At 49.1% G+C, this 21951-nt stretch overlaps 1 protein-coding gene across 1 annotated transcript in view; it reads right to left on the bottom strand.

Moving 5' to 3' along the window:
* The window catches only part of SAMD11 (sterile alpha motif domain containing 11), a 173534-nt gene that overhangs the window by 98371 nt on the left and 53212 nt on the right, over positions 1-21951 (bottom strand). The window contains exons 3-4 of the mRNA XM_066636968.1: positions 18396-18574; positions 3713-3763 (exon numbers count right to left, since the gene is read on the bottom strand). Of these exons, the coding sequence (XP_066493065.1) occupies positions 3713-3763; positions 18396-18574 (230 nt within the window). The remainder of the gene's footprint in view (positions 1-3712; positions 3764-18395; positions 18575-21951) is intronic.

The raw sequence follows: 21951 nt of genomic DNA, 5'->3' as shown, positions 1-21951 counted from the left end.
AACCATGGTTTTAACCATCCATCAAATCTCCCCTAAAGATCGGCCGCTTAACCGTGGATAATACAAACCACAACTTGCAAATTCACCACTGCACAACTTCATGACGACAATCTTTAACCATGGCTCAGTATTCCAGATTAATGCTTGAGCCACGATTCAAAAAAAAAAACCATGGTTAAAACATGCCATGCCTGAATAGAGCCTACAGCGCTGTGTACTGCTTGTACTGCCACAAGGCTGACCGCTTCACACTTCAAGAACCCTTTTCCTATTCTAACGACCCATTAAGCACTTCAAGATCCCCCAGAAGCAGGCACAAGAGAGATGGAGACACCCGCCACTTGCACTGGTACCTCCATCTAGTGCTTCGCTCACCAGAGACACAACACCAAATGCATCAATCAGGCGGAAAGCATATTTCTGAGTGTGCCTTCCACCTCTGTGTGCTTGCACGGTCAGTCCTCCCTCACAAGGGACCTTCAGACAAGTCCTGAGCATTTCCCTTTAGACTCAAAAGGAAAAAGAGATGTCCTTGGCCTGCTGAAGACGCTCTGCTCCCCAGAGGCACATGGCCTTGGCTGTATTTGCACAACTTGGAATCCTGGCAGGCTTCTACTTGAAATGTGGGAGGGGGAGGTCACACAACATTTATGGAGCAACCTGAAGCATTTTTACAATGCGTCTGAGGGAATGATGCATTTTTACAAAGGGAATGTCACCACATGGAGCCACTTCCTTTAAAATAAAAAAGAGAGAGAGAGAGGCATTGAGAAACCATTTGAACACATCAGCCCCTACTCACTTCAAAGCGCTGGAGAAAAAGGATTACCAAAAGACCTCAAGAGATTGCAATCTTTTCCCTTTTAGGGAAGGGATGGGTGAGGAAGGGGGGAAAGAAAATAAGTTCTTCCACCACCGTGTCAGGTTTTGGCGCCGATAGTGCGGGATCCGTTTGTACCTAATTAAACATTCTTTCATCAAGGACAACAAAGGCAGTGACTCCAAGGTGACCAGACTGCGCAGCGAATAAAGGCAGGCAAGCACCTTGGAGGAGGAGATCAAAGGGAGAGGGGAGGAAGGAAGACAGGCAGGTAAAATCAGGTCAAGCTGTTCCCAGGCATGCGGCATGCGGGGGGGATGACACAACCCAAAAAGCCACAGGCATGCCAAGGTGGTATGCGCTACGGCTCCCATTTGGGATGACTAAGTGCTGATGCAGGTGACCTCAGTAGAACAGGTGAGGGAGGCTCGCATCCCACGCCTCCCTCTTCTGCAGAGACATCGTCTGTGTGTCTCAAAGCCGACTCCCCGCATTCCGTCGCGCTGTCCAGGCACCGCCGTGTACTACCACATGACCAAGGAAGAGAAGCCAGGGTCGGAGTGCCACAGGGAAGAAGAGCCAGTCCAATGCCGAGCAGCTGAGGTCTACAAGACAGGTGGCAGCTTTCACATCCACTTCAAGGGCAGCTCCCATACAACTGCTTTACTTTCTCTCGCAACAGCCAATAGCACCACCGGGGGCCCCGGTGGTGCTATTGACTGGTGCGAGAGAAAGTAAAGCAGTTGTATGGGAGCTGCCCTTGAAGTGGAAGTGAAAAGGAAGGAGATGCCCAAAGGGGCAGGGGCAAAACATGCCTCCTATGTGAAATGGGGAAGAGTCAACAAAAGGGTGTGATATGTCTGTGCACAGAGCACATGGAGGCACAGGGACGCCTCACCTTCATAGTCCTCACTGCATGCTGGCCTTCCATGAGCACCGTGCACCACCGCAGTGGGCCTTTCCCTAGACCAGTGGTCTGCAATATGTGACCTCCAACCTCAGTCTGCAATATGGGACCCACCTTTAAAAGTCCAGCAGGCATGTGGGGTGGGCAAGTAAGTGTTCTATTCCCACCCCACAGCAGCCAACTGGCATGCGCCGCTACTAGGTTGTACTGCCCTTTCTTTCCTTTCAGGTCAGTTGGAAGGAGGGACAGAGAATGGCACAACAACAGCACAGAATGAAGGCACAGAATGAAGCACAACGCCCTTCAAAATGAAGGGTGAAGGGAGAGGGAGAAGAAGAGAAACAAGACCAAGAGCAGAGGGAGTGCTGTGGCACAAGAGAGCAGGTGGATGGCTGGGAGACCGAAGGGAACCACCGCTGGATGGGGTCTTGGCCAAAGCCAAAGTCTCTGACAGGACTGACCCCATCTTGGATCCTGAGCCTTGGCTACTTTCCAAAGACTCACAACAAAATGGCAGTGGCGCACAGCCACAAACCCCCTCAAGGTCCGGGTCACGACCCACCTGTTGAAGATCTCTGACCGAGCCCATACACATCGCCACCATGTTGGCAACCTTCAGTCTTGAAAGACTCTGGTATCGCGCTCTGAAAGGTGGTTCTGGAACAGCGTCTAGTGTGGCTGAAAAGGCCAATTCGGGAGTGACAATCCCTTCCACACTGGGAGCAACCCTAACCCTAACCCTAACCCATACACAAAGCAGACTGTTAACAACTTTTCCCTTGTCATACTCTTCTGGCTTTCTGCCACAAAACCTTGCGCCTAGATGTGGGCCTACCAATCTCTCCACTTCTCCACCTGAGATGCCAAGAGAACAGGGGATGGGGTCCAGTCACACAACCAAACTGACACGACAGAGTTTGCAGAGTGCAATGGGTGCCTGCTGTGATGGTTTGCACGCCTAGCAACCACAGAGCCAGTTACTGGGTCACCAGAAAGCTAGATGTGGTTAAACAAAATGCTCTGCTGTGCATTTTCTGCAATGTAGCCAATATAGACCCACATGGTCTGTAGAACCACCAGCAGCTATAAGCCATGACGGTGAAATGGAGCCTCCATGCCCAGTGGCAGTTTAGCTCTGAACACCAAAACATGTGGAGAAAAGAGAACAGAGGAGGGTGAGGTTGAACAACAGCTGTGCTCTTATTTTCCTGGTGGGATTTGACTGGCTGCTGTTGGGAACGGGGGCCTTGGGCTAGGTAAGCTGATGGGCAAATACAGCTGCACTGCCCTTCCGAGGCTGGGTTTGTCTCTCATTAAAAGGAATTCAGAAAAGCGTGCAATCCATAAAAACAGGGTTAAAAAAAGAAAGTTACGTTGCAGCTCGATAAATCCAAATTAACCTATGAAGCTGTCAGCTACCAAGCCAGTCCATTGATCCAGGTAGTCTCCCCTGAGCTCCGGTTCCTGGTTCTCAGACTCATTCATCCACCTGGCTCGGCACTGACTGGCGGTGCCACCCTAGGGATTTAGGCAGGGGTCTTTCCCAGCCCTGGAGATGCCACCAGAGACGGAACCTGGGACATTCTGCATTCAAAGTAAGGGTTCTCCCATTGAGATACAGCAGCTTCCCTGAAAACATCAAGCATATGCTGAAGTGGTCACAAGATTGCATCAACACCTCCAAAACATGGCATGCAGCCACAGGATTCACACTGTGCACACTGGGTTGTGCAAATGATCCTTTCAATCCCTGCCTAGGATCGGTTTTCAAAGAGAAGCAGCACTCCCGTCCCTTCGTTCTGACTACCAACAAGGAAAGGGAAAGCAGCACAAAAAGAAGAAATCAAAAATCACACAGGGTGCCCCTGAAAACGGCCCATCGTAGGTCTTTGATCATCCCCAGAAAGGCTTTTAAAAAAAAAAAAAATTAACGTATTATATAAACTCTTGGCCTACCATACAAAGAGTTGGCCCACAATTGGTACCTGCAAGAGGTCTCGCGGAAAGAGATGTTCAGATCCCAGTGTGCGTGTATCCTGTTGAGAAAGAGGAAGAGGAAAGAGAAAAAGAGAGAGAAAGCTTTCAATTGCAGGTGCCTAAAAATGACATCACAGCTTTTGGAAAAAAGCAAAATTCTGTAGTCATTTGCGGATAGCTCAACCCTAGTGCAGAAACCAAAGGTACTCAGTAGGTTCTTGTTGTGCTACGTTTGCACACGGCTTGCTGCTAACCCTGGTTATATTGCAGCCAGGGTTTGAGAACCATGGTTTTAAAAAACCGCCAGACATTCCTTGAGCTGGCACATCTAATGCTGGAAAAGGAGAGAAAGGACCCCAGGGAGCAAGGAGGCAAGCCCATGGGGCACTCCTGATCTCAGAAATGCAGAGAGATCAGAAAATGTTAAGTTCTGCACCAGGCCAAAGTGGGCTCACCTTGTTTAAAAAGGACATGCTAGGGAGAGTGGAGGGGGACTGGTGGCTTGGAGAGACTGGGTCTCAAAAGCGATCCAACAAGCTTGCGGGAAGCCAGAGAAGCAGAAGCCTGGCATACAACAGAGGAAGCCCAAATGCTGTCTGGTGACACACTGCTTCCCCCACATCCCCGCCTCCCTCCAGCTGTAAATAAATCATTAGCCCTTTCCCCACCTCTGAAATTAATTCTGCACGTTCCGCTACAAGCTGGAGAGGCAAGATTCCAGACAAGAGGAAGCCTAAATTTAGATGCCGACAGGCAGTGGTGGCGAGATTTTCTCCGCACCACCCCGCTGTCGGCTCTAGCACCATCACTTGGCCTCCTCAAGTCTTTGGCTATCAACGGACTGTGTCTTTTGCAGGCAAGCTGCAAGGGCTGCCTCTAGCAAGCTCCTGCCATTTTGGAGCTGGGATCAAGTCCTTGGGCGAGACCATTCCACCCCACAGGCTGCAGTCCGCTTGGCCATTGGGATTATTCCTCTGTGCGCTTGGGAAATCTAGAGCTTTTGCTTCAGATTTTAATTTATTTATTCGTTTTATATTCCGCCTTTCTCCCCAAAGGGCTCCCAAGGCAGCCGAAGGGCACCCAAAGCACAGATCGGGTGTCTGTGCTCTTTCCAGCAACAGAGGGCTGCTGGCCAAGGTCACCAGGCTGATCGCTGTGTTCTGGATCTCCACCTCCGCCTACCAGCCTCCTGAAAATCCTGACAGAAGACTCAACCTGCTTCTGCATCCTGGACATTAGGAACCGCTGTCAGTAGCCAACTTAGAGGTCCAGTCCCAACCACTTTGCCTAGAAAGCAACCCTCAGTGGGACAAATGTAGCCACTACCCACTCAGCCAGGCCTGCGGTCCACCTATCTCAGAAGTTTCTGCACCGACAGGCTTCTCCAGGTCTCTCCAGGGCTCTCGGGCTTCTCTCTCTGCCTAATTGAATGCTTATTTTTAATGCTGTGCGCTTCTCCCCACTATACAGCTCCCATGCAGGACAGCTTTACTAGCATCTTTTCTTCTAAGAAGCGCAAATGGCAGAAAGGCTAAACCTTCTCCCACAGCAATGCCCTGTGGTATGAAAAAAAATCTGCCCACTCCCCAAATGTGCATGCCTTTGCCCTCCTGGTCAGACTGCACCACCTCTCGTTGCGTTTGCTAACGTATTAATTGTTCCCATCTTCAGTGAAGCAGCCAGTACCATAACAGGGCACTTCCCGTGACCCAAACCAGCAGGACTAGCCTGGACACTGAGGAAAAGGGTTTGGCTGTGCAGCACAACCCAACAGCACAGAGCCCATCCTGAATACAGCACCAGAAATGCACACTCCCAATCAAAGACCTCAACCCAGGACCCCCAAAGAGCAGAACCGAGTTGCAGATCCCAGAGCGGCTAGATCTCAAGGGTCTCCACACTCCACAGATCTGGCTCACTGCCATGGGTTCCATGACACCAGAGGCTGCTCAGTGCCTCTGAGCAGCTCAAATTCCAAAGCTCTCCCTTCCTTGGCAAGGAGACATGACCTGAGTAGGGTAGTCAGGCCCAGTTAACACCAAACGCTTGCTTGGATCAAGGTGCTTGCTCCCCGAGGACCTGCCTCAGACCACCCTTAGGGCCTGATTCTGAGTCTTCAAACCATGGAACACACACACTGTCCCTTCCTGTTGCTCTTGTACTCCATTGCTGGATCTGCTTCCACCAAACCCTTCAATGGGCTCAGCCCTGCCTAGACTGGGCATTGCTGGAGCAATTCACGGCCACCGTAGATTCCGTGTGGAAGTAGCTGACCCATTCAGCTGCAACGAGGCTGAACACCGGAGCCCTGCAAGGCAGGCACCGAAGACTTTTAAACAAAGGGGGAAATGATGTAACGCGGTAAGGGGAGAGCCCATTTTCGTACTTTGGCAACCACAGCTATCTGCAGCAGGGGCTAATTAAACACCCACATTTAAACAAATGAATAGGTAAGAAATGAAATTAAGTCCCAATTATCTTCTCTCCCTTTTTTTTTCTTTTCTAGGTAGCTTAACCAAGCTCGCGCCGTGCATGGCTCTCTCTCTCTTCCCCCCCTCCCCCCAAGACACTAGTTTCTATGGTGTTATCTGCAATTAGATTTCTGGGACTAATGCATGTTTCGCTTTAGCAGGTTATTCATTCAATTGAAATCAAATTACTAATAATTTGCCAGCTATCAAGCTGCAGCTCTTGGTGGGAATGGAGGGACCAAGATGGCTCCTTATAAATTACTAATAATTAAAAAGAGAGAGAGACTGTCAGGGAAGCAGCAGCAGCAACCTGACGGCTGATGCTCCTCTTTAGACTCCCCCGCTTCCCCCTCCCCCGAGGTGGAATCAGTTAGGAAGAGTTTAATAAAAACACACAGATGGGTCCCTCCACAACTGGAGGAACACAATCCTCTACTCCGAGTAACGCCGAAAGGGGAAGGGTAGCAGGGAAAAGAGGGGGGCTTAGAAACAAGAACATAAGAACAGCCCCACTGGATCAGGCCATATGCCCATCCAGTCCAGCTTCCTGTATCTCACAGCGGCCCACCAAATGCCCCAGGGAGCACACCAGATAACAAGAGACCTGCAAGGCTTCCTGGGAATTGTAGTTAAGAACATAAGAACAGCCCCACTGGATCAGGCCATAGGCCCATCTAGTCCAGCTTCCTGTATCTCACAGCGGCCCACCAAATGCCCCAGGGAGCACACCAGATAACAAGAGACCTGCAAGGCTTCCTGGGAAGTGTAGTTAAGAACATAAGAACAGCCCCACTGGCTCAGACCATAGGCCCATCTAGTCCAGCTTCCTGTATCTCACAGCGGCCCACCAAATGCCCCAGGGAGCACACCAGATAACAAGAGACCTGCAAGGCTTCCTGGGAATTGTAGTTAAGAACATAAGAACAGCCCCACTGGCTCAGACCATAGGCCCATCTAGTCCAGCTTCCTGTATCTCACAGCGGCCCACCAAATGCCCCAGGGAGCACACCGGATAACAAGAGACCTGCAAGGCTTCCTGGGAATTGTAGTTAAGAACATAAGAACAGCCCCACTGGCTCAGACCATAGGCCCATCTAGTCCAGCTTCCTGTATCTCACAGCGGCCCACCAAATGCCCCAGGGAGCACACCAGATAACAAGAGACCTGCAAGGCTTCCTGGGAATTGTAGTTAAGAACATAAGAACAGCCCCACTGGATCAGGCCATAGGCCCATCTAGTCCAGCTTCCTGTATCTCACAGCGGCCCACCAAATGCCCCAGGGAGCACACCAGATAACAAGAGACCTGCAAGGCTTCCTGGGAATTGTAGTTAAGAACATAAGAACAGCCTCGCTGGATCAGGCCATAGGCCCATCTAGTCCAGCTTCCTGTATCTCACAGTGGCCCACCAAATGCCCCAGGGAGCACACTAGATAGCAAGAGACCTCATCCTGGTGCCCTCCCTTGCATCTGGCCGTCTGACATAGCCCATTTCTAACTATAGTCAACTATAGAAAGATGGGCTGTTGCTATTGATCCTAAATATATATTAAAATCTTTGAAAAGGTCAGCATCAAAAAACCAAAAGGCGCGGCTGCTTTACACTAAGTCAGACCCTTGTCCCACCTACACCAGTACTGTCAGCTCAGACTGGCAGCAACTCTCCAGAGCAGCCATTTCCAACCACTGTGCTGGGGCACACTGGTGTGCCGTGAGTAGTTCACAGGTGTGCCACAGGAATTTGGGGGAAAGTCATTTCTCAGTAGGGCCAAAGGGGGATGCGAGCCCCCCACTGGCAGCATGGTGTGCCTTGTCAATTGTCAAAAACCTGATGGTGTGCCTTGACAATTTTAGTGCCCTGTCAGTGTGTCATGAGATGAAAGGTTGAAAATCGCTGCTCCAGAGTTTCAGATATAAATCTTTCTGTGCCCTCCCTGGAGGATTTGCTGGGGATTGAACCTGACACCACCTGCATGTCAGGCAGGTGCTCTAGCGTCACAGTCCTTCCCCAAGCAATAGAGCTGTGTACATTGATAATCAGGTGCTTTGGATACTGGCTGAAACATGCAAGGTAAGCGAAGAAAGGGATGGATCAGGAGGTAACCAGTGCAACTGTGGCTCCTTGAGAGCTGATCTTGCCCTGAACTTCCAGGAAGGAGCAGAGAGGAAGCTCTCACATGTGCTACTCTATCATCAGATTCATACCAATATGGAGGAAGGAAAAGTCCAAGGTCTGCGTTTCCCTCCATTGGAACGCACCAATTTTTTCATTCATGGATGACAAAGCCCAGAATGACACCAACATTCAGACCACTTTATCATCCTCTGTGCCGCCGTGGAAACTCGTTAGAATAGAGAGCTACTAACTGCTCTTAGGGACGCAGGGACTGGTCCGATACTGGTCAGGCAGCTTTGATACCACGTTGCACTGCTGCAAAAACCTGCAAAACCTCTTTGACCAGAGGGAACAGCTGGATCAAAGAAAAGGATCAAACTACAGGAAGCAGAGTCTCTCCCCACACACAGATTCCACTGCCTTTGAGAAACAGCATCTGTCTCTATCTTCAGCCCATGACACAGAGATCTGAACTGGGGGAATGTTCTCAGTTAACAGTTCAAGCTCTTAGTCACTACGGATGAACACTCATTTCTTAACAAGCAGGAACATGAACTAACAAGGTCCATTTGGTTCACCGCCTGTTCGTTACAACACAAACTGGGTTACTTTTGGGAACCCCATTTATTTTCATATTTAGAGAAGAGGCCATAGCGGAGGGCAGAGCAGTTGCTTTGCATGAAGATCCCAGGATTAATCCTTGGCATCATCTCTTCCAAGTATGGCTGGGAGAAACCCTGGGCCTATCCTGCTGCATGTTAAAGCAGATGATACTAGACTGAAGGGTCAAGGGTGTGCTGCAGTGCCCATGTAGCTTCTTAAGAACTGCTCAACATCTTTTACTTTTGTTCTCGCCACTAACTCCATGGGGGTGCCATCCTGAATACCCACAACGCCTTGGGGCAACACTACACTCTGGGGCAATATGGATATTCAGAGGTGACCAGGGATTTCATCTCCTAAACATTAAAAGCCACAACACTGGTAGTAGCTACAGCAAGAAGTTTTAAAACCAGGGAAGGAAAATACAAGCACCCTCTCCACCAAACAAAATATATGAAAATATTTTCTGAAATATATCAAGACTCTTTTAACCAGTCCTTCCTGAAATGTCAGGTGCAAAACACAACTGGAGTGGTGGAAAGTCCAAAAGAACAAAAAAAATTGTGTGACATGTTCATCCTATTTCCCACTGTACTACACTCCCCCCCCCCACACACACACACAGTGCTTCCCCAACTCCCTTTTAGGAAGGGATTTCTCCAACAGACACCCCCTCTGCACCCCCACCGGTTCCGCAGCACAAGTAGCCATTTCCTCCCCCTATCAAATCTAAGCCCTCATTAGACTGGCTGCCGCTTCCTGGCACTCTGGATCAAATCCAGTGCTCGTTTCCCAGACGGATCTTAAATGTATTTTATTTATTACAGTGACAGTCATTATTATGAAGCAGCAGGCAGCTGTGTTGGAGGAGGATCTATTAGGGAGTCACAGAAGCGCACCGTGGAAAAGCAAAAATGGCAGTGAATACAGTGCCACAGTGGTCAGCGGGGCCTCCTCTTGCAGTCACGTCTAGGGGAGCTGGGTTTCCAAATGAAAGAGTAGGGAAGGTCCCTTTACTATTCATTTCTCTCCTTCCCCCAGCAAGCACACAACAGTTCCCATGCAGTGGATGCCCACATATTGCAAACCTCAGGGAGATCTTTGTGCAACTGCAAAACATTTGATTCTACTTTTTATACTGTGCATGTGCATTTTCAATCCATTGGACACGGTGTTGGGGGAGGGATTGTGGGCTGGGCAGAAATGGGTTAAAGCTCCAATCCTGACCATGTTTCCTTAGAATCTAAGTCCACCGAACATAGAGGGACTTACTTTCCTGTAAACACAGATAACAGCACTCTGCAAGATTATCTAATTGAATCTCACAAAAGACCCTCAGAAAGCAAGCTGAGCAGGAAGACAAGTTCCAAGGATATTAGGAGAAGCTGCCATGATCCCAGAGCACATGCGCGCACAGAAGGAGAGAGAGAGAGAGTGAGAAGTGCTAAGTACCTCTAGGGTCACTCTCTCCATTCTTGTTCCCCTTTGCAACTTTCACAATCAACCAAGAGGGCCCTTCACTGACTCAGACAAGCAGGCTAGGGGTTCAACTGTAGTTTCACACCCACTGAACCATACTGGTTTCTCTATTTGACACCCAAAAAGTTGACACCCAAAAGCCCACGATTTAGGTACAGTGATAAGAGCAGTGGTTCTCAAACTGGTGGGTCATGACCCACCAATTCATGTAACGTTTCCCCATCCCTTTAAGGGGCGGGGGAGGGGGAGAGTTAGGGAAACGATCCCCAAGATTGTGTCCCTAAGGGGGGTGCTTTCACTTACTTGGATGCAGTGAGGGCTGCTGGAGGCTGCTGGAGGTGCAAGGGAGCCCAGTGCAGCCCCTCCACAAGGCTCCCCAAGGCTTGGAACCTTGAAACAGAGCTCCATATCAAGCCTCAGGAAGCCCTGCGGACGGCTGCCCTGGATTCCCCGCACCTCCTGTAGTTTCCAGTAGTGAGTCCAAGTAAGTGAAAACATCCCTTCTTCACTCCCCCCTTAGGGACGCGATCCTGGGGATCACTTCCCTGTCCTTGCCCCTCCCCTGCAAAGACCTACTGAGGGAGTAAAGCTCCCTCAAAGTTTGAGAACCACTGGACTAGAGCATCAAATCCCTTCTTAGCCATAAGTCTAACAGGTGACCACAAGCCAGGCACACACTCTTGGTGGCCAAGAGACTGATTAACAGATCAGGACTTCTCCAGCTCTGCCATGGACTCACTCAGCAGTCTCAGACAAGCTACTCCCTCTCAACCTCAGTCTTCCCCATCTGCAGCATGGGGATAATAAGCCTCGCTTTCTTTTACGTAGTGGTTGTAAAGAGTAACACATCTGAAGCACTTTGCAAACCGGGAAGACAGGATACCAATGCCAAGGATTGGTATGAACCTACCACACAGGGCTGTTGTAAGGATAAAATGGGGAGGAAGGAAACCATGTACACTGCCCCAAGTTCCTTGGAGGGTGAGCAGGACAAAGCGTAAATAACAGTAATTAGAAAACCACAGCCCCATTAAGGCAAGGTGACAAGGAGGTTCCTGGCAGCGGAACTGTGGCAGAAATAGAACAGAAAGGGCAAAGTGGGATCGATGCCTACGCTATGTATCTGCTTAACTTTTGTAATTTATCCAGGTTGGAGAATTGTTGTTTTGAGCAGAGAGGATAGACTACCCTACAAAATCTCACAAGAACGGGGGCTAGAGGTGGGGGGGGGAGAGAGGGATTCACTGACGAAGACTACTTGTTCTGCTTCGGAAACGCTGCAGACAGGTTGAGGAAGTGAAGTCACAGGCACGGTCCAGTTCTCCCTAGCTGTATCTCGCAGGTGCCAGAGACATGTGATGAGGGTAGGGGGTGTGCAGCGGGTTCGGTTTGAACTCCAATCAATTAGAAAGCCAAAGAGCAGTGGCCTTCAGGGATGTCAGAAATCGCTTTCCACTTAAGAGCGCGGGGATGTGCCTGACAGACTGACAGCCGTGAACCATTAGAGCCTTCGCGGAGGATGGCAATTTTGCTATTAGAAGATGGAAGCCTAGCCGAAGCGGCACGGTGACCTGGTTTGCTGGAGGCGAAGTGGAAAGGAAATGGGGGGGGGAGCAGAGAATGTGGAACGGAGGAGAGCGGAGACACACTCCTCCCGCTAAACCACAGAGACACACTCGCTTGCAAAAGAAGGGCAATTCTGAAATGTAGAGCTGACCCTCCCTTAACCCCGTCCATCAATCTTTCCACGCCTTTCCCAGATGAGCCCCCAACCTCTCCCCCATCTCTGTCTTGTCTGACTATCAGAAGGCTACAAAGCTCTCTGCTGTGCCGTGTACAGCTCCCAGCACATTGGCGGGACAGCAGAAAAGCATTTTGATCGGCACAAAGCCGCCTGCGCTTCTCCCAAGGATTATGCAGGCTGAAATACTGATTTACAGGGTTAACCCCGTAACTTGTTTCTAATGCACATTTTCCATCAGCCCAGTTCAAGGGCTTTTGCTGCTTGAAACGTGCGCTCTATCACTGCTGACATGGGCTGCGGTGGATATGCCTAAATTTGTGAGTGAATATAGGAAGCCTGCTTCCTCCTGACCATTTATCCATCTAGCTCAGTATCGTCAACACTGGCTGGCAAAAGTTCTCCGCAGCTTCAGACAAGGGGTCTTTCAGAGGCCAAGGTTTGAATCTGGGACCTCCCTGCATGCAAAGCAGGTGTCTCCCACTAAGCTATAACTGTTCTGAAAATGAGTTATACCTGTGATGGAGACGCAAGACAGCTCCATCAGATCCCTTCTACCTTTGGGGGGTCACTTTGCACGTGAAAGCAAGATTCCACGCAAATGACACACAGTCCAGCACACATGTGCACTGCGTAATCCAAATCACAGTGGGGGAAAGTTATAGCCAAATAAATATTTTATTAGGGGACCTAAAGTCCATGAATCAACATGTGAAATGCATCTCCCCCCCCCAAAAAAAAGAAGAAAAACACACACTGTTTGGCTCCTGGCCCATACGACTCTCAAAGGTTTCCTACATCCTATTGTAACGAAGCCAAAACACAGGTAACTGAAGTCATTGCATCTTCTTTTCCTGTTTACCCCTGCCTCCAATTCCTCCCCCTTGTCTTCTTTATTTCAATACCTACTGTAAGCCCCTTGGGACAGAGACCAATCCTCTCATTCTTTATCAAGAGCTATGTACAGGGATGGCTTTAAATAAACAATTCATGCCCTCTCCTTCAATCACCTGCTCTCGGGCTCTCCGTCTCTTTGCTCCACTGCCTGTTAGGCCTTCTTCTCTGTCACCTTGCCCTCAGCACCCATTCCACTGTTCCCACCTTCCTAACAACAACTTGAAGCCCCTTTTTGACCTTATATCCTCTGATGACTACCCCCTCTCTCCCTCAAGATGACCTTCCACTTCTCTTACAGGAGCTGCAGCTTGAATGATTCCCCTGGGGGCTGGGGATAAGAATAGGCCCTCAGTTTGGCTGTACTTGTCTTAAGAGGCGACTGAACAGCCACCGGGTAGATGGGACTCGTCAACCTGGGAAGGCAGCTCATCTGAGAGAAGGAAAACTCTGATCCCAAACCTCCACTGCCTTGTGGCTGCATCCAGTTATGGAAGAGGCTTCAGGAGTCAACCTCCAGGCAAAATCCGCAGCCGGAGTCCCTGAGGCAGTTCATGGCTGAACACAAGTCACGTTCTGGCAACTCCTGCGACGCCGCTGGAACCAACCATATTGGCTTCTGCCTTTCCATTGGACCATTTCAGCGACGTGGAGAGGGGGGATCCCTCCATATCTACTTTACGCACTGGAGAGGACACTCTGTTCCAGAACACTATTCAGAGCGCGATACCATAGTCTTTCGAGACTGAAGGATGCCAACAAGAAGCTTGAATGAACATTCTACATCCAATAACCTTCCCAGAGCAATTGGAATGCTCAACCAAACAGTTGGAAGAGGCTCTCAAAAAGCCCAGGAAGCCTACAACCAGTTTTCAGCCTATTCTATACAGGATGAAATGATCTGAGTTTTCCATATTGAAAGATCTCATTCAAAAAAGCAAAAACAAAAAACTACCATTTGCAATTTTATTTAAAATCACTGCAATGCTAGGAAAAAGCAATATATAAAATGCAATACTGCCAACATACTCTCAGTCATTCTTACAACCATCGTGCAAGTCAGGCCAGCCTAAATATCCCAATATTTAACTTGACAGCTTGATGTTAAGCGCCAAACAGCAGCTGAATCAGGAACTTCATGGGGTCAGGATGGCAGCAGGGGGATCCTTAACCCTACCCCACCTGCTGCATACATCTCCCTCTGAGTGCAGCTATTTGCCAAGGAAAAACAAGCCAAGCAGAACTCTTTTTCCTTTGTCCATAGCCAGTTCAGGAGCAGCAGGGGAAGGAGGGTTGAGATCCGGATCAGGGCCACGGGAGGGAGATGGCAGGAATTTTAAAATAAGGACATCCTTCCAATGATATCTAGTTTGATCCACAGTTTGGGGTGCAGAGAGGAGGAAGAGCTGAGATAAAGGGCAAGCAGCTTGTTGAGAGCACCTTCTCCAGGGTGTTCAAAGAGGAACTGTGAATTCAGGAATTTCTTACTGATAACCTTAACCACTGTGCCTTACCACAATGTAGGCTTGTCCCAGGACAAGCAGTTCAGGCTCCTCCACAAAACTGCCCTCTTTATGATACGGCAGAATCATAAAGTGAAAATTAAAATGAAGAAGCAGGCTCGCGCCTATCTGAATGTTAGTTTCATCAAAGCCAACAGGATTTACTTCAGAGAAAATACATCTATGGAATGGGCCAACTGCATTTTGGGAGAGGTGAACTAAAAGCAATTTGTCCTACTTGTGCTACCCCCAAAAATATTTTTTTTCTGGTGCCCCCTCTGCATTGCACATTTTAACATACACTTTCTAAACACAAAATTCAGAGGAAATTGCTTTAACAAGTGATCAGCTCCATGACAAACAGTTTAACTACTTCTTTTCCTTTTTTTTTTCCGGGCTACTCATTTCTACCAAATGAGTTCAAGCAATTATAGTAATTAAAGATGTCAGATAAGGCATTTTATATTTGGGGGACCCAAGTATCTATTAAAATGTTTATTCAGATATCTCCCTCCTTGGGAGACAAGGCACTGTGTTGCAAGAGTGAGGCATTAAACGCGTAATTAAAGGACAGGCGAACAGTTTGGAGCCACTCAGGTTAGCTCCTTCCCATGTGTGGGTTTGCAAGGGCCTAGAAGTGGGGCAGGCCTATGACCCAAATTGGCATCCTTGTTTAATAAACCATCAGCCACAGCTGAAGGCTGCGAGTAGCAAAACCTAAGTAGAGAGTGGTCTGGTCCTTGTTTTGCATGTGGAAGGTCCTATGTTCAATCCCTGGCAGCATCTCCAGGCAGGACTGGGAAAGACCCCTGCCTGTACACCTGGAAAACTACTGCCAATTGAGACAATACTGGGGTCCCAAACCTACCCTGCTTTCCAGCACTGATGCAACTGTGCCAATGGGGCATGTGCTGCGTCCTGTGATGGTGGGGGCAGTCCTGGAGGTCTCCTCAAGGTTAGGGAATGTTTGTTCCCTGACCTTGAGGCTGCACTGCAGCTGCGTCAGCACTGGAAAGTTGGACAGGATTGGGCCCTGTGTTAGACAGACCAGTGGTCTAACTCAGAAGGAAGCAGTTTTCATACGACAGGTCAAGTTATCAATGTGCCTTGGTTGGCTGGTTGAGGGGCCAAGATCTCTGCTGAAGGTAACCCACCCCATCATGTTGGCAACCTTCAGTCTCAAAAGACTATGGTATCGCGCTCTGAAAGGTGGTTCTGGAACAGCATCTAGTGTGGCTTAAAAGGCCAATTCGGGAGTGACAATCCCTTCCACACTGGGAGCAAGTGCAGTCTGTCCCTGGTCTGTCTCCCTGGCTATGGGCCTTCCTTCTTTGCCTCTTTGCCTCAGACTGTTGGCCAAGTGTCTCTTCAAACTGGGAAAGGCCATGCTGCACAGCCTGCCTCCAAGCGGGCTACTCAGAGGCCAGTGTTTCCCACTTGTTGAGGTCCACTCCTAAGGCCTTCAGATCCCTCTTGCAGATGTTCTTATATTGCAGCTGTGGTCTACCTGTAGGGCGCTTTCCTGGCACGAGTTCTGCATAGAGGAGATCCTTTGGGAAGGGCATCAGCTGCCCGCAGACAGTGCACACACACTCACAAAAACTCAAGGAAAGCAATTACATGCTTGTGCTTTCCAGTTCATTGTGGGGGTTTTATGTTTTTGTGTGTTTTTGATAGGGCCTGTCTAGGAATCCAAGCTTTAGCGAGCACAGGCAATGATTACAGCGCTGATGATGATGGTGGAGAGTTGCTGTAATGACACACATTGGGGAGGAGGAAGGGCAGCAAGAAGCTGACACATTATGCTTTTATCGCCTGGCAGTTACAAAATCTTATGAGCGGTGCATTTTCTCAGGGCCATCTGAGAAGCCCAAATCTGGGACCGCCTGCCTCAACTGCCAACAGCCCAGACCAGGGGTGCCCAAACCCCGGCCCTGGGGCCACTTGCGGCCCTCAAGGCCTCTCAATGCAGCCCTCAGGGAGCCCTCAGTCTTCAATGAGCCTCTGGCCCTCTGGAGAATTGTTGGAGCCCACACTGGCCCAACGCAACTGCTCTCAGCGTGAGGGTGACTGTTTGACCTCTTGCGTGAGCTGTGGGATGAGGGCTCCCTCTACTGCTTGCTCTTTCACGCCTGTGATGCAGCAGCAGCAGCAAAGGAAAGGCCAGCCTTGCTTTGTGCAAGGCCTTTTATAGGCATTGAGCTATTACAAGACCTTCATTCATTCATATAAGTTCATCTTTAATATATTCATTTATGTAAATTTATTCAAATTTGAAATGTAAATTGATTCTTTCCCCCCCCCGGCCCCCTACACAGTGTCAGAGAGATGATGTGGCCCTCCTGCCAAAAACTTTGGACACCCCTGGCCCAGACTAACTACCTACAATGTTCTCCTGGGTCACAAATGGCCTTTCGAGGCCCTCCTAGAAACTGTGCTGTGATGTCAACCATCTATGTCTGACCTTTTGCCCCACCCACCAGTCAGAACAGTCCCATACATTGCATTCCACTGGCAGAATTTCTAGCAGCAGAATACACGGCCTTCCCATTTTCCATTCTATATTATTATGCTGATGGCATATTATTCTTTGTGAGGTGGATTGCTGGTTAATAGCCCGGGATGGCTGGTTGATGCTTCCTCAACGGGAGCTAATGACAGGGGGATCATTGGAAATCAATCTAGGTTTGAATGCAATACCCATCAGAGCTGGGGGAAATGCACGCACGCGCACACACACCAGCTGAGATTGTGAGTGTGTGTAAACACAGTTGCAGTTTGGAACTTACAGAGAGAGCCGAGAGTCAGCGGATGGGGAGAAACCATCTTAGGAACAGAGTTCAGGTCAGTCTCCCTTCTGAAAATCCAGTGCAGGGTATTTGTTGCCTTGTCATAGTCCCTACCGCTTATCTCCACTTTGCTTTGCAGACGTGTAAGTATCCTGTTGGCAACCTTCAGTCTCGAAAGACTATAGTATCACGCTCTGAAAGCGTGTAAGTAAATAAGGTAAATATTACAGAATGGCTGTAGATCTCTGGTCAGATTTGGCCCAAGACTCCTAGTGCCTCAGAATGCAGGCCAAACACTGTCACCCCTTACCTGGCGATTGGCCAACTTCGGCTCCCCCAAATTCCTGGATTGGAAAAGGTAGGGGGGCAGAGCAGAAGAGTATGAGGGGGAAGAGAGGGCTCCGCTCTCCTCTAGCACTCTATACCCCTCTTCCTTTTCCAGTCCGAGGGATGGGGGGGAGGCAAGTGAGCGCACGGGTGGGCACCCCTGCCAACCTGTTGCCTGAGGTGGCCGCACCCATCACGAATGGGCCAGCCATGTCTCCCGGGCTCTCTTCTCCAAAGGAAAACAAAGACGGGACTTCTCACAACTTGAAGAAGTGCCAGAGCGTGCAGCAACATCTTGGATGTTTTTACAGCCCAACAGTTTTGGAACAACGGAAGTAGGGCAGAACCTGGTTGTTGACTCACCTGGGTTTTCAGGACAGGTGGAGTTTACATTTGGTGCAATTACTGTCACTCAGATTTCTATTCCATTGTGCCTTTGTTCAGGACGCAACCCAACACGCTGAGTGAGATACACACACACACATACACTCTCCCCCTATACACTGCATTATTTGCACCATGCGCTGGAACCACAGTATCCCATGCATCTTAGCTCACCAAACCAATGAGAATTCTGCTGTCGGCAGTTTCCCCCTGAGTAGCAAGAACGTTTACAGTCATCCTACGTCAACGCAGGAGCTCAGCCAATAATGCCGAGGGGGGGGGGGCAGGAAGCCATTCAAATCAAAGTTCTGCACAGTGTCCCGACTCGCAGTCCCAGACTTCAGAGAGCGTTTACAATCAACCTGCTGTTGTCACTCCGGGCTTACCTTCTTTTCATGATACTAATATGCAAATCCTCCTCTTGCTTGACATCAGGGAGGTGCCTGTTGACCTTGTCACTCTCCTCGCTGTCGTCGCTATGTGAAAAAATGGAGGGCAGCTCTTTCTTCAGGGTCCTGGTGGGAGGTAAGGGGATCGTCCTCTTCTCAGCCAGGCGACCCCGATTCTGGCAGGCGGGAGAAAGTCAAGGCCGAAGCAAAAAACAAAGAAGAAAAAGATTGATTAGGTGATTCGGTCACGAAGCATCTCTTAAAACGCTACAGCAAACACACTTTATCTTTACTAAACAACTGCCAGGGCAGGTTTGCTGACATCTTCACAAATGTGCACTCTTTCTCTGAAAAGATTCGGGAAAGTAGGGAAAGGTACACACACCCCTCACTTCCGGGTACAAGCCATGATGTGTATGCGCAACCTCCTGATTTTAGAAATGGGTTATGTCAGAATGCCAGATGCAAGGGAGGGCACCAGGATGCAGGTCTCTTGTTATCTGGTGTGCTCCTTGGGGCATTTGGTGGGCCGCTATGAGATACAGGAAGCTGGACTAGATGGGCCTATGGCCTGATCCAGTGGGGCTGTTCTTATATTCTTAACTACAATTCCCAGGAGGCCTTGCAGGTCTTCCTGTTGTCTGGTGTGCTCCCTGGGGCACTTTGTGGGCCGCTATGAGATACAGGAAGCTGGACTAGATGGGCCTATGGCCTGATCCAGTGAGGCTGTTCTTATGTTCTTAACTACAATTCCCAGGAGGCCTTGCAGGTCTTCCTGTTGTCTGGTGTGCTCCCTGGGGCACTTGGTGGGCCGCAGTGAGATACAGGAAGCTGGACTAGATGGGCCTATGGCCTGATCCAGTGGGGCTGTTCTTATGTTCTTATGTTCCGCCCACAGCTGTTACCTGCACATTCACCAATTTGCACATTCACTGACGGGCCTGGGGGAACCTGGTTCACTGCTGGAACTCTTCTGCCCTAACATGGCTGGCTATGCTTCTGTCTTTCAGCTGAAGCCATCCCTGGGAATCAGGGCTCAGTCTATGGTGCACATTTATGCCAGTGCCCAATGCTGCAGGGCCACCAGACCTCAGTCAGTGCCTCCCCACAGCAAGGGATCACTGTGCATCTCCTTCCTCAGAAGTCACAATTTATCATATCAACCAGAGATGGGGGCGGGCAAGTCCCCAACACATGACAACCACGGGGCTGCCTCCAATGTGACTCCACAAGTCCAGGCAAGCGGTGCCAATCAGCTCATAAGAGTCGTTTAATGGCCATTATGGTTCCTGAGAGCAGTTACCCAGACTCAGTGGCTGCCCAGGGACCCATCACACCTAACAAGAGAGAGGGAGCAAGTAGAGAGGGACTGAGACAGAGGGAAATGGGACAAGCTTACTGGAAACACGTCCAGGTCCCGCAAGAGCAGCAAGAAGGACCCGACTCAAGAGCCACTTAACGTGAATTAGTTACTCCTTCAGGAGAGCTCATCAGAGTTCTAGAGAAGGGGCTTTCCCAGGCCTACATGGAGAAGCTGCCAGGTCTTGAAACCGGAACCTTCTGTATACAAAATAGCAGCTCCAACACCGAGCAACAGCCTTTTCCCCAAACTGAATGACTATAGAATTTTTATGTACATTCTATGACATCACAACAGCTCAGCGAATTGCTGGGAAGCATGCAACGAACAGGCAATAGTCACTCATAAATGTAGGCCGCAATCCTATACAGGTTGAGTCTCATTATTTGCAAGGGTTCCGTTCCCAGAACTCACTGAATGGCAAAAATCCCACTATAGCAAAGCAATTCAAGTTCCTTTGCTCTGGTGATTTAAAAACAGAGGTGCTGACCTTTGTGATGTTAAGATATAGTCCTTGAGATGACAATCCAACAACCTTAGAAAGGAACCTTAGAACCTTAGAAAGGAAACCTTAGAAAGGATCTCTCCAGGCCCTTAGAAAGGATTATCTTTCATTCATTTGTTGCAAGGGGGGGGGGTGTCTTGGAGAGAGAATGATTGATGGATTGTCAGCTGGTTGCCCTCTAACTATTCTAAAGGACTGTTTTCCCTTAATTTAAAGGGCCCTTCTCATCATGTTGAGATAAAAATCTCTACAACAGTAAAAAAAGCATTTTAAAGGGGTGCATTTTTCCCCTTCTCCAGAGATCAGTGCATTCCTTCTCATTTGCAGTGGCCATTTGTGCCGAGTCAAATCCGTGTATAAAAAAATCCAAGTATAACAAGGTTGGACCTGTACACTCTTCCCTGGGGGAAAGCCATACTGAACACATTAGGACTTCCGACTAGACAAGCACTTGCTGCTTTTCTTGTTATTAAGAATATTTATATTACACTTTTCTACAACAACAACAAAAGTCCACAATGTGGTTTATGTAGCAAAAAAAATAAATAAATGGGTTCCCTATCTTAGAAAGGGCTTACAGAACACACTAGCAAACAGCCACTAAAAAGACACTATGCCGAGGTGAACAGGGTCTTAAAAGGAGTAGGAAAGCCCAATCCTATGCATGTCTACTCAGAAGTAAGTCTCCTTAAAGTCACTGGGGCTTATTCCCAGGAAAGTGTGGATTGGATTGGGCTGGGAGTCAGTTATCATGGAAAGTTTAATGTTTCCTAGTCAGTTCAATAAAAAAAATGAGCCATTAGCTTTTCCTAGCAAAATGTTGGCTGAATTCAGGGTTACCTCCTAATTTATTCTGGCCTGCATCCTTCCCGGGGACTAGCACCAGGACCACAGTATATATCAAACATTCAAAGTATTTCACCGATCTAGTGTCCTGCCTGGGAAACTCATCACCATTGCTGCTACCACACACAGACATACCACTTGAGAAAAAACAACAAACTCTGGTTTAAGACACAGTCATAATTTGTCTATTGCCGACAGGCTGAAGCAGCCCAAAGGAAATCCCTTTGCATGTGGCCTCCTTCTAGAACCTCAGGATTTTCCTCCCATGCAAAAAGAGCAGACTACTACATGCAAGTAGCTCTACTATTTTGCCCTCCTCCCTCTGGTTTTAAAAACAGGAATCTTGAGTGCATTTTCTTTGTCATGGATGGATGTGAAAAGAAAACAGAACTTAACGTGGCTCAATCCAGAGGTGCTGGCGTTGAGGCTACAATCCTATGCATACCTTCCTGGGAGTAAGCCCCACTGAACACAATTGGACTTACTTCTGAGTAGACATGCATAGATTGTGCTGTGACCCCAGTGGCCACACTGACTTTGAAAACCTTTCATCCAATCCCTAATGGTGGTTAGCTGGAGAATAGGAACCAGCTCTCTGCATATTGTCCAAGGGGACATGCCTGATTTTTATTCTTATGTTCCACTGAGCGCAATCCCAAGCTCTTCTTTGGCCAGCGCAAGTCCCTTGCACCAGCTCGGGAATGTCACAAATGTGCCTTAAGACACGTTTGCACCTCCTTGTGAGTCAGGGAGACCGGCACAATGGCATGTGCTGGCTTCTGCACGACGGAGCAAGCCCCAGGACAGGTACGTTTGCACCTTACGTACCCAATGCAGGAGTA

Source organism: Tiliqua scincoides, chromosome 9, assembly GCF_035046505.1.
Source record: "Tiliqua scincoides isolate rTilSci1 chromosome 9, rTilSci1.hap2, whole genome shotgun sequence".
Lineage (NCBI taxonomy): Eukaryota > Metazoa > Chordata > Lepidosauria > Squamata > Scincidae > Tiliqua > Tiliqua scincoides.
Note: the sequence above shows the minus strand (reverse complement) of the source record. Positions and strands in the feature narration are given on the sequence as shown.